General features: G+C 36.9%; 1 protein-coding gene across 23 annotated transcripts in view; it reads right to left on the bottom strand.

The window, feature by feature from the left end:
* LOC131032791 (uncharacterized) overlaps nt 1–14,012 on the bottom strand; it is a 207,053-nt gene that overhangs the window by 101,998 nt on the left and 91,043 nt on the right. For 4 of the 23 annotated variants that reach the window (XR_009372515.1, XM_059221237.1, XM_059221235.1 and 1 more), the window contains 2 exons: nt 4,284–4,362; nt 3,474–4,183 (listed from right to left, as the gene is read on the bottom strand). The exons of 1 other annotated variant lie outside the window; for it this stretch is intronic. Coding sequence is in view for 4 of the 22 variants with exons in the window: in XM_059221237.1 (XP_059077220.1) it covers nt 4,007–4,183; nt 4,284–4,362 (256 nt within the window). In the remaining 18 variants the exon portion in view is untranslated. Of the gene's footprint in view, nt 1–3,473; nt 4,363–5,292; nt 5,364–14,012 lie in introns of those variants that run through there. 18 more of the 23 variants (XR_009372509.1, XR_009372511.1, XR_009372510.1 and 15 more) reach the window with 11 other exon arrangements.

Here is a 14,012-nt window from a genome sequence, read left to right as displayed (position 1 = left end):
GCAGAAACCATCAAAAAAATTTCAGACCCAAAAAATGAAGCTGATAGGTGCCGAAAAAAGAGGGTTTTTTGAAAACCCTAGGTTCAAGCGAATTGCAGAAAAAATACAAACAAATTTATGTAAAACGTGCCCTAGCCACAACAAAACACAGAAAAATTGCAAAAAATCACACAGAGGCCAGAAACCCTAGTTGACACGAAAAAACAACCAGAAAAAACAGTCAAAAAAATCACAGTTTTCCATACACGATTTTTGCGAAGAAAAAAAGAAAACAGAAGTGAAAAAAATCATTGTTTCTAAAAAAACATCTGAAAAAACGCGTGCAAGGCAAAAACGGACGGAGACCTAGAAAAAAACGTTTGAAAACCTCTAAAAAACAAACGACACAAAAAATCACATCGAATCAGAAACACTAGCTGTCGATCTGAAGATAAACGGCACTAGTAGAAGGGTTTTATGGCAGCTCTAGCCGAAAACATAATTTTTTGAAAAACGGGTTTTGTGTCCTAGCTCTGATACCATGTGAAAATCACAGATGATTCACTGATAAAAACTTTGTTTATTTACTGAGGGAAGATATACATTTATAGGAATTACAAAATATCTAAGCTATTAAAGAAGTTACCTACTTTTAACTATCTGTTACTATAGACATTTAAGATGTCTAACAGTCAGTTACATTATTTACCATTAACACTAATAATATACAATATTATTCTAACAAAAACAATTGCTCCAGATAAGGCGTATGCATTCACTATAATGTCGGGGCATACACTCCGCTCAATTTTACACTTTTCGCACACACTATGACATGTTTTTCATGTTGGCAACAACAATGAAGGAAAACTGAGGGGGAGTGAATCAGTTTTCACCCGATTAAAAAAATTAAGCACAATCTCACATCTCATCAAATGCAACAAGAATAAAGATAAACACAATAACAATGGGGAATGTACATCCATTCAAGCATAGTGCCTAGAGCTCACTACTCAGAAGGCTACAACCCTTAGCGAAGGTTCACGACCTTACAACAATATTCGGAGTATAATCCGATTAAGATGGACTGAAAGAATATCATCTCCTAATGCCTTATGACAGTTTCGGTTAAGCCCATTTGTCTGCCCTACAACAACCTCTGCTCAATACACCATACCGAAGGATAAATTTGCTTATGCACACATACATTACTCTCTCATAATGCAAACACAACCACCATGCATGAATTATGTGAATCTAACACTTATTTATACAATTCATCAACCTTGACTGCAAGGTCGGCCAGACCCTCAACCCTTAATTATAAAATTATATCACACAATACATAAATAAACAAGCGGACCAATACAATGCCATAGACGACATAGCATGGACCTAAATCAAATCCTTGAACACGCAACACCACCAGAAATCTCGCCAAGATCAACCGCAACACGCTATACCACCAAAATAACCACATAACAGGAACAATATCACCGAACCCAAAAGATCTTTAATAACGCGCAGAAGGATCTATGTGGACCACCAGAACAAATAGGACACGACCAAGAAACACCAAGAAGCATGTTAGAACCATCGGAAATCGTTGCACTAACACCACTTATTCAAATCTTCATCAATCAACACACTAGCACTCAAGAACACTCAACAACAGCAATTCGGACTAGAAAGATAATTTGTGGAGTACCAAATCATGAACCATCTAAAATGAATATACACATGAACATGCCGAATACTCCCCCAAATCCACAACTCAAGATATGATCAGACCCGAGCACAATGGATCAAATACCAAAACACTGAACACTGAAAACTAAACTCCATACCGGAATCCATAATTCGACCAAATCACCACATATCATCATGGAATCAATAAAGAATGAAGTAGATATACTTCATCATTGAATCAAATATCCTCATAACCAAACCAAACCAAACCAAATGCAACACCAAAACACATAAATATGTTGACATCAATGACAACAACATATCCTAGCAGCGGCAATATCCAACATTTCATACTCGAGTTACTTTGCAAACAAAGTCTTTTGCTTTGTAATATGACATTTTTCTTGTTCATGTCTCATAGTAAGCAAATCTTACTAGGCTAGTGTAGTCATATTCTCTCTCCTTCTCCTTTCTTATGTTGTCCCTTTTATCTTGATATTAGAGTAGTGAGATCCTAAAGTCCATTAGGGCTTACTGTGTCTTGTCTCTTTCATATCTTCATAGAAGTCTTTCAATGTAACTTCGTATTTTACCATGAGAATGCTTGGTGTCATACTCCAACTGATCAGGATGTACTGCGCCCGATGTCTCTTAATTGGGCCCAAAATTGCACCCCCCTAACGGTCATCACTGATGGGAGAGAATTTGGATCCCATGTTGGTCTGTTGCGAAAATTCAATTTGATTTTCGATGGTGAATTATAAAAGAAGGTCCGCCCCTCTCATTTTAAAACCTAAAAAATAGAAATCAAGATCTACACCCTAGCAACCTCAACTGAGAAAGCAAACAATCATTCATCACGCATTGGAGCAAACATGAAGTCAAGTTCAAGCATTGAAGATGGCATTCATAATAAATGTTTTATGAGGACATCCTACATTAATCCCTAAAAGCTTTGAGCGAAAAAAAACATTGTGGTTTCAAGCATTACATTTCAAATTCACTCTTTCCCTAAAAAGGAAAGTACTTTATTTCAATCTTTCATTACATTTGTTAATTCAATTTTATGGTTAATTCCAAAACAGGGGTTTGACCTAAGACAAACCGCTATTCCCAAATTGTTTTCCATTTCTTTCTATGTACAGGAAATAGTTGTGGAGCTATACTCAAGAAATCCGACAAAGTCAATTATGACAAACAAGTCAGCTTTCGAACAGTGGCAAATTTGGGGACCAGAGCGATTTTGTGCTCCCTGGTCCTAAAAAATCTAGCCTAACTTTTGGGAACAGGTCCAACACATCTTGTCTTGCCTAGAACAAAATTTGTGGCTCAATGGAATATTTGTAGCTTACTATTTATGTCAGATTGCTTTAATAATTTATTGTTTTGCCATAAATTCATAATCAATCAAATTCAACTAAGAGGGCATATCATGATCAACCAATTGAATCCAATCAGTGTTTCAGTCTCTTTCCCACAAGGATTGAATCGAGATGTATTCGGTTCAACCCTCATTCATTATAAGTAGGTGAATTGGGCTAGTTATTGGTTTTATTATCTTAAATGCTAACTCTCAATTTTCCATACTTTACACTACCAAAGTTGAAATGTGCCCACTTATTATTGTTGAATACTTATATTCAAGATAAGGCCCCTACCCATTTTAAAAAGACATATTATTCAAACATTACTAAATAAGTATTTAGTTCCAAAATAAATAGTAATGATTATCAATATAAAATCATCACAAAAATAGAATTGTCATCATAGAATTTAATCCATAAAACATAAATGAACAATAACTATCAAATTATAATTGTAAAAATAAAATATTGATTCACATTTACAATTGTAAGGCTACTGCACCCAAGTTGCATCTCACAAATTATGACATTGCATCAACTATCTCAAATGTTATGAAATATTGTTGAGACTCTGCAATATCTATGTCAAATATCATAGAGTATTGGTGAGAGTGTACTACCTACATTAAATACAAAAATTACTACTCAAACTACACTAATGTCAAACTATCAAATTATAAATATGTCCATTAAACTCACAATGAAACCACTCAATAATGATAAAAAATGATCTCCCTTCCAATAAAGCCGACCAATGATTATGAATGCACAATCAAAGGAGAACTTGATGCTACGAGCCTGTTATGAAGTACCTCACAGACCACAATGCAAGGAGGAAAAAAAACGTCTGTCGCCAACAGAGATCTCAAAGCTGATCGAATGACCAGAACATTGAAAATAACACAAATCCCCACTTTTTGTAGCAAATTCTTGAACTTCTTAAAGATCTTCGTAGTTGAGGATCCGTCCAACCCTCAAAACAATCCAATTCGATGTAAAACTAGAGCGAAACAAGCTATTCTGAGATCCGGCAAAAAATGAACAGTCGATTCACTGCAGACACGGGCTTCCTCACAGCCAATGATCTCTACAAAGAGAATGGCCAACTCACAGAGAAATGAGACGATCCCCAATGCGACTCCCACAGCAACCTGAACAATAATCCTGGAATAAAAATCGATTTTGCCGAATGACAATGCCAAACAAACCGATAAACCAATGTTCTTGTAGGAAAAACACTGGATCTTAGACCTGGTGAAAACTCACTGAGCAGGAAGGGGCTATAGTCACAATCGTTTTGATATCGTGTTGACACACCCAATGGTCTGTGCTGCAAACCAAAGCAAACATTAAGCCTCCACCAAACAACGAGAAGCAACCGCAAGCAATTTCACCAATCAATGTATACAATGCATTGATGAGAATGAGATGTTTACAAATGTACAACCCAATGCTTATAAAGCAGAAATCAGGAGAGTAAAATACTAGTGATGAGCAGAGATGTCCCAATGAAAGAAAAGAGAAGGTATAACCACTCTAGCACAAAGAATGATACCTAATCTGATTAACTAATATACAACAGTGTGCATCTAGAATAATGTTGATTCTTAAGTAAACTTGAGAATACGTGCACAACATAAACGCGTACACCAACATTTCTTGCATTTCTATTGAGAAAATGCATAGCACATACTACTGCTTCTACCCAATATTCATTTTACAAAAGGTTTGGCTTCAACATGATTCTGCGCATTTCCATAATTGTTCTACTCTTCCTCTCTAGTACACCATTCTGTTGTGGTGTGTACTGTCGAATAAACTTCCTTTTGATGCCATGATATCAGTAAAAATCTAAAAATTCATTAGATATATATTCATTTCTTCTATCAGATCTATGCACCTTGAAGAAATGAGCATTTTTCTTTTCCACCATAGCTTCGATTTTTTTCAATTTTTTAAAAGAATCAAACTTCTTCTTCAGAAAATCTATGCAAGTCTTCTTGCTAAAAATGGCAATTAAGGTTAGAAAATAAGTAGTAACTCCAAATTATTGAGTTTGCATTGGTCCATATAAATTACTATGAACTAGTTTCAATTATGTTCATGCTCTCTATAAGATTTATATAGGAAAGCTCTCTCTATGTTGTTTCGACAAAATGCAACTTTCACATACATTGGTTAATTGTTTATTGAAGGAAAACGTTTCACATAACATTTCATTTATAACAAACTCAAACCTCCAAAATGTAAATGCCCATACCTCAAATGTCATACTCATGATTGCTTCAGATATAATATTTTAAAATTGACTTCCTCTTCTCCTTGGATGCACTGAATTCAAAGAGAGAACATCTAATGTTTTGTCATTTCCACTATTGTAATATATCTGTCATTTTAAAAAATATCTATAATAGCGTAAAAAATAGTTATAAAAGATAGTTTATAACCTTTTCATACTAATTGTCCAACACTTACAAGATTATGCTTTAGTCTAGATACAAAATAAATATCAAGAATTAATTATTTTTTGACCATTTTTTCTCGAAACATTTATTACTCATTTACCTATTACAAACCATTTATTTCACTTCAGATCTTAACAAATAATTCCTTATTCCTCATCATATGATCACTGTCGTGACCAAATCACACATCGCCCCATTTTAATGGGGACCCCTCTTTTCTTAGTTTAGTTGATGTTAAAAGTGTCTTAGTTTAGTATAGCTTAATGTGTGTCTAAATTTCAAAAATCCAAAAAAATTTAAAATTTAAAAATATCAAAAATTACAAAATTAAAAAATACAAAAAAATTAAAAATTTCAAAAATACAAAAAAAAATTAAAAATTAAAAAAATCCAAAATTCAAAAATTTTGACAAAGGCATGGTCATACATCGCGCTTTGCTTTTACATACGTCGTGCAACAATGTAGTGTTGTTGCCGCGTAGCGATGCCACATTGCTGTCACGCAACGATGTCTCGTTGTTGTCGTGCAGCGATGTTGCGTCGTTCCCGCACATTGCCTTAGCGCTTCACCTTTACGTTGCCATCGCGCATCGCTTCGTGTGTTGCTTGTGCACATTACATTGTACTTATTACACTTAGTCGTCCTGCATTGCCTTTGCGCATCGCTGTCATCCGCTCGTCACGCGTTGCTCTTGCACTTATCATAAAATTTTACATATGTCACGCAAAGCCTTTGCGCTTACGCGATAGCATTGCGCTTGTCATGCCTCGCGCACGTCACGCATTGAAGATTTAATTATTTAACAAAAAAGATGTTGCGCGTCGAACAAAGAATGAAGAAATGAACAAGGAGTGTCACGCAATGATGTCACGAAATCAATGCAATGAAGAAAAACAATACTACCTCGCAAGCGCTTTATGAGCACTATCCGCCACACTTGCATTACGCGACGTATCAGTAGAATTTTGCAGCTAATCCTGCAAAATAAAATAGATCTAGCAGAAAAGAAAGAAGCAAAACCAAATTGTATTAATTCATTATTAATCTGTATGAATTACAGATTATATAGATTAGAGGGGCAGAAATTATGCATGAGATGCATGAAATTTCTGAAGAGAAGCTAAAGTAGCAGAAATAAAACTCCTTGGTTTGGCTTTCATTCAAGCATGCAAACATACTACTCCATAAGTTACGGGAGCAAACAGAATGTGCAAACAAACAAGCATGCATTCATGCTTCTCCGTAAATCACATCTTATACAAGGAGAGCATGTGTAATCTATGCTTCGTGGATCACGGTAAGCACAAGAAGTTAACTACGCTAACATCCCCCATTAAGCCTAACTAAGGAGAGATTTGGGTCCTCGTAACAAAGCTTGATCTGGAACCCAATTACAAAGAAGAAAAGAGAAAACCCAATTGAGAGAAACTCCTTACCATTTATTCAAACTAAAGAAGAAAGTTGCAACTGTCGATGAATCCACATTGCAATGGGATTGTACAGAATCATAAAAACCACTGCATGAGTACCTCTAGGATACTTTGAAAAATGCAGTTGTACATATTTTGCATTGTTCAAATGCATGAACAAACAAGTACATGATCTCTGAATACAGAAACTGATCATCTGAATACAAAAACTGATCTCTGAAATGTGCTCCAAGCTTAAGGAACTGCAAAGAAGACCTCTGATTGGGATGATGCCATTGTTGATCCAATGTTCAATAATGTCCCACTAGAAAGAAACTCTGGAAGCACTCGAGGATGCGACTTTGGAATCTCATGTAGTCAGGAACCCTGCTAGAAAGAATCTCTAGGAGCAAACAAAGTTGCAACATTGAAATCTCATGTAGACAGGAATTTAGAACAAAAGAACATTTTTGGCTGTCAATTGAAGGAAGAGTGCATAGCAACTTTAATCTTCTATTCATTTAGGAAACTTATTCAAAGAAACCTATACTAAATGCATTAACAAAAAGCCACATATAAACTTTCTAAAAGTTCATTTTTTTTACAAAGCACCAAATTTTCCAGATCTTTGTCATGCAGTTCTTGCAAAGCACATACAAGTTTTAAAGAATCAATATAGGAAAAAAAACAAAGAGAATGCAAAAATTAAGGAAAGAATATGCATGCATCTAGAAACAGAGGTCTACGTCAGCTTCCATGATGATGGTATTCTTCATAAATTTGTCTGATGCTTCTTCTTTCTAGCAATCTAGCTCTAATACCATGTAGAATTTTGCAGCTAATCCTGCAAACTAAAATAGATCTAGCAGAAAAGAAAGAAGCAAAACCAAATTATAGCAATTTATTATTAATCTGTATGAATTACAAATTATATAGATCAAAGGAGCAGAAATTATACATGATATGCACGAAATTTCTGAAAAGAAGCTGAAGTGGCAAAGATAAAACTCCTTGGTTAAGCTTACGTTCAAGTATGCAAACACACTACTCCATAAATTACGGGAGCAAACAGAATGTGCAAGCAAACAAGCATACATTCATGCTTCTCCGTAAATCACATCTTATACAAGGAGAGCATGTGTAATCTATGCTTCGTGGATCACGGTAAGCACGAGAAGTTAACTGCGCTAACAGTATCTTCACGTTGCGTTCAACATGATGACTCAATGGATCAATAAAGGGGCATTCAATATGAGACATTTTGTGTTTAAGTTCGATGTGTTTTAACAATGATTGATTGGAGGATATTTAATCAAGGTGGCGAATGGAAATACATACGATGCAAACTGCTTGATCAACCTACAAGGCTTGGAATCTCCACAATACAACTCTAAGATGCATTGAATTTGATGAACAAAACCAAGATTGGCGAAGATTACAAAATGACGAAGCATAGAACGAAAAGAGGGGCCGCTCAAGTTCATTTCTTTTCATCGGTCCCTTGTGTTGATTCGACAAGAATCAGTTAGGCGGCTAACTCGCAAATCTCTATTTAATGAAGGTGGCGAACATTGTATTTGGCAAATCGAACTTCACAAAGATGGCCATGCGTACACAAATGAAGTTGTGTCACATGATGGGTGCAAGCATAACCGAGTACTCAAAACGATGATGTGAGGCATTTAATAAGATACTATATACGAGTGCAAGCTTTATAGGTGGTATCAAAAGCTCAGCGTGGCTCATTAAAATAAAGTCGCCAACACTACCATCAAAGGATGCGATTTTTAAGTGGAAACAGCGAATTCATAAGCTACAGAGAGCATCCATTTAAGACTGCGATTTTGTTGAGCACTCAGCGATTCCATCAAAGACATCAGCAACTTGAGCCACAACATTTGAATCACTAGCGAAGATCACTTTGATGCAAGGTTTCGACCCAAATCTGCAGATGACATCAGCAAGTTAGGCTCAGTAGTTATTGGTGGCATCAAATTCCATCACCTACATTAGCGAATCATTCAACGATGGCGACTTCATTCCAAGGCGATCAGATATGATGCAAATTGATCATCTTTGATCAAGTAAGTTGCACTCACCTTGTCCCCATAGCGATCAGAATTGGATCAATAGCAGTTCTTAATCACTCAGCGATCCATGTTCAAAGATGTTTCATGGTATACAAATCGCGCAGTGAATTCAACTTTGAAAAGCAATGATTCTGAGTTTTGATCGGAAATTCATATTTCATCAGCGATTAGTATCCTAGCAACAACTAGAGCATCATGCTCTTATCGACCAAAGATATAACAAAGACAGCGATTCCAATACGTTCATAAGTGGCAATTCTGATTTCATCTGCAGATCGTATTTTGGTCAAAACCGAATTCGAATCACACAAGGATCTTATCTCTGACAGCGATTTCATTTGAAAGTGATGAAATGGATCTCCCAAACTACATCAAATTTATCTTATATCTCTCAGCAAATTACGTCTTTGGCAGCAATTTAGAGGAGGTCGCGATCGCTATATAGTGAGCTTCGCAAGGTGGCTCAGGCGATATTCAGTGGTGGACTTGTATAGACAACGATAAATAATTCTTAACAATCTTTGAGACCAAGATCGATTTTGACACTGGTCATGATTGGGGCAGCGAAATTAACTTTATTAACAAAACTCCCCAAGCAGATTGGTTATTATCGGTGAATATCTTATCAGAAACAACAGAAAGACAATGAATTCGTATAGAGGTGACAGCACTTTTTGTCTAGTGGCAGCAAATTTACATTTATTTTGATCACTGCGTTTGATCAAAATATCTATAAGAGGCGATTAGATCAGTATATCAGTAATCTCAGGTCTGAGATAAGCTTCTTTAGTCATCTTTGATCAAATTTCGTCTTACACTGATTAAGTTTTGTCTAGTTCGATTATTGTATGATCTTGATTACAATAGCCTTCTTTATTTCATTTTGATCGTCTTAGAGTATTTTGAAAGGATTATTATTTATTTAAGATGATTATATTTAGTTAATGGTTAAGACATGACTTAGAATTACAAGATTTTTATTAAGGTTTTCATGCCTCGATAATCAATTACATATTCGCAAGCGAATGCCATTACGTGACACTAATTTAGTCAATTCTCGCAGGCCCATAATGGCAGGATCACGGGCGCTGATCAAGGAGGGCTCAAAGAGCATCATCGTCAAGTCGAAGATCACATCATATTGGGGCGGCGTAGGTGACACGAATCTTGGGCGCATCGACATGAAGAAATTTCAAGGCACGCTCTACACCACCAGGCTGACAGGACCTGTGGAGGCGATGATTGAAAGCGGCATCATCAAGGCAGCCGGCTCCCCTTTAGCAACACAGTGCAACGAGCTCATTTTCGAATGCGCGAGACACTATGATCCTGATAAAAGAGTGATTACCATGTCGAATGGGAGAGACATAGCTTACCTCTTTGAGGAGGCAATTTCCGAAGCATTCCAAATACCTCAATTCGCAACATGGTATACAAGAGCCGTAAAAGCGCAACAGCGATCTATGACAACAATCCAGATACATGCCTTGGGATAGTCAGCAACTATCGGTTATCAAAGAGCAGGCAAAGCGTATCCAGGCTCCCAAAGCTTCACAGGATTGACTTCAAGGAAGAATTTGGCGATTTTCTCACACTCCTTAGTCGCGTTTCCGCATCCCACAAGCTTTCCAATTTGAATCTTGGATGTTCTACTTCATGGAGATCCTGTCACTGGGAAAAGAGTGAATTGATTGGACCAGTTGGCACTCAGCCAAGGCAGTTCAGAGCATGCGATTCGTATCTCCAGTTGTATTACCTCAATCAGACACATTACAGGAGAGCGTATGACGCATTCACTATGCACATCACAAGGACTTTGTAGGGTGCCGTTCATCAAAGACTATCTCAATATGCACAAACATTGATCAAGAAGTTTGGCGCATGGTTCATACAATTCCCTAAATTCACTTATATAAGGATTCAAGATTGCTCATGACAAAGATCTCTTTTACTCCTACATTGGGAAATTCTATAGAAGTGTGTCCGTCCTTGCAAGCAGCTGAGAAGATAAATGAGTAATTGATGACATTCCACATTCAGCCCTACATCACGAGAGACAACTTTGACCCTTGTGGCAATATTCGAAAGACAAATGGAAGCAAGCATGCACATCGCTCGCAGCTAGAGGATCATTTCATGAATGCAATAGATGATTCTAAAATAAGAGTGAAGATGTATTCACTACTATCAGTTGAAATTATTAGAGCCACTCGGTTCTTTGATCTTCCCAATCAAACGCAAGGAAGTGTGGGACATCTCTTGCCATCCTATGCAAAGGAGAAAAACAAGGAAATAAAGGTGAATTGGTCAGAAATTGAAGTCACAGATTTGAGGGAACTAATGAGGCCAGTATTACTCAATGCCAAGCGATGGGTGGAGGGGCAGATATGTATGTTGCAAAATGGTGGCATGTGTAACCAACATTTCGAATGATGGCAAAAGAGGAATCAACTGATGACGATGCAGAAGATGAAAGTCAAGCTGAAAATACAGCCCAATCATCTCATTCCAAAAAATCAAGGCAAAAGAGAATTGATGCAAAAGAGCAACCAAAGAAGAAGCACATGTCAAGCTTAGCACCACGACCTTCTTCTAGTACTTCATCCGTGCATCAGATGGAGATAAATTAAGCTGTCACAGATAAAGGGAAATAACAGGTTGCACAAGATAGTAGCATCACTTAAGCCAGCCAATGACAAACTAGGTAGTGATATGTACGTGTACATTGAAGAAGATGATGAACAAGAAGAGACATCTCCTCCACGAGAGGAACAATAGATGGAAGAAATACAGGTTGAAGAGGAGTGATCAACTATACCTGTTTGGCGAAGAGAGAGACTATCAAAGAAGGTGATTGTAGAAGAGAAATATACATTCAATCTACGAAGCGACTTGGATAGGAGTGAAGAACAGTAAGTAAGAAACGCTACCAGGATGTCAAAGATAACACGAAATGAAGAAGGATCCAGAGTCATACAGGTTGTTCTTCCAAGAGTTGACAAGCCAGAAAATGAAATCACAACGGAAGAATTTGATAAGTATACCATCAATTTAGGTCCTCCCACCACCGATCAAGCATTACAGGATATGAATGACACAGTCAAAACAGTTATCACTATGCTCAAGCTAGAGGTTGAGAAGAGCAATAGGTTGGAGAACGAGAACATATTAAGAGAACACCTTAAGCAACTCAGAGTTCCATTAAGGGAACGAGATCCATCCACTTCTTTGTTACCACCACCAGATGCAGATGAAGATTTTGAGAGAATAAAGGCATCCGGACAATTGATGGAAGCATGGATCACCAAGACATACAGGAAGGCGAAGGCATTCGTTAGAGAATTGGTGAGAATATTTCACAAAGTGATGGAAATCCTCAAAAAGATGCAGCGACTCAAGGTGGCATATGATGAGTTTACTAACACAAGAGACTTCACCATTCCCATATTGCAGATGATGATGACTACACCAAGGCAGACATTGATAGATGAAGGAGTGCATGAAGAAGCGTAGTCGCCTAATTTTCAGATGTGGTATAACTTTCTTCGTGTCAGAAGACTCATATTTGAGGTCAGCAATACAGGATGTGCACAAGTGGATCAAGCTATCAACGCTATACATGATAAGATCCTCGAAGTAGCAGAGATTATTCTTGAATAAAAGAAGAAAGAAGTTGACATTGTACTAGAGGAGCTGATGGAAAAAGTTAAGAGTTACCTTTTTTGGGCAACCTTCATAGCAACAGCTAGACTCCATCTTTTCATTCGAATTACTTGTTAGCAAGACGAAAGATCACAAGCAAGAATGGGATACTACCTTCGCCTCCAGTCTCAGCGAGATCAGTTACGTGGAGCATCACTTCGAAATCTACCAGCAAAACTTATTACTGAGATAGAATCAATAACGTCCAGATTCATTGAATTTGCAAAAAGAGAAAAGGATAAGGGCAACTTGATTCTAGAAGAAAGATTGTTATCATCATATGTGGCATTAATTTTCCTATTGGAGGATTTATCCTCGTATTTTGTACCAAATGGATATCACATTCCCATTTGTTAGTCATTTAATGCTTCGCAATAAATTAGGTATTTTGGAATAACAAACCCTAATTATGGTTTAGGTGGCACGATCATGGCCCTTGATTCTATTTTAATCTTGGCCATCCATTTTAATCTTGATCTAGTATTTATTGCCTTAGGATCTTTCCATATTTTTTCATTCTTCTTCATTGGCCATCCTTTCTGGACTCTTCTAGATTAGACTTGATGTTTCTAGACTAGGCATTAATTGCAGGTTGGTGGTGGTAACTGGTAAAAATTACCAGACTATTCTAACACTCCCCCCTAATTTCTACTAATTACATTGCTATTTACAATATTCAACTTTTCTCTTAAATATTCAAATTGCTCTTGTGCTAATGTCTTTGTGAATATGTCTGCCAATTGTTCTTCAGATCTACAATACGTCAAGTTGATTTCTCCATTATTAACCAATTCTCGGATGAAGTGGAATCTTGTGTCTATGTGCTTGCTTCTTTTGTGAAAGACATGATTTTTTGATAGTGCAATTGCTGACTTATTATCACAGTAGATTTTTGTTGACTCTTTTTGATCATGCTTTAAGTCCATCAAGATCCTTCGCATCCATATTGTTTGACATGCCCTTGATGTTCCTGCTACATATTCTGCTTTTGCGGATGAAATAGTCACTATAGGTTGTTTCTTTGATTCCCATGCAACAACTCCTGTTCCAAGATGAAATGCATAACCTTAAGTACTCTTTCAATCATCAATGCTCCCTGCAAAATCGCTCTCTGTATATCCTGTCAATTCAAAATTATTTGTTGTGGAGTACAATATCCCATAGTCTATTGTCCCTGTGATATACCTCAATATTTTCTTTCCAACTTGCCAATGCGAATTCTTAGGTGTATCCATAAATCTAGATATCAAACTGACTCCATACATAATATCTGGCCTACTTGTAGTGAGATACATCAAGCTTCCAACAAGTCT

The sequence above is a fragment of the Cryptomeria japonica genome, chromosome 5, assembly GCF_030272615.1.
Source record: "Cryptomeria japonica chromosome 5, Sugi_1.0, whole genome shotgun sequence".
In the NCBI taxonomy this organism is placed as follows: Eukaryota; Viridiplantae; Streptophyta; class Pinopsida; order Cupressales; family Cupressaceae; genus Cryptomeria; species Cryptomeria japonica.
Note: the sequence above shows the minus strand (reverse complement) of the source record. Positions and strands in the feature narration are given on the sequence as shown.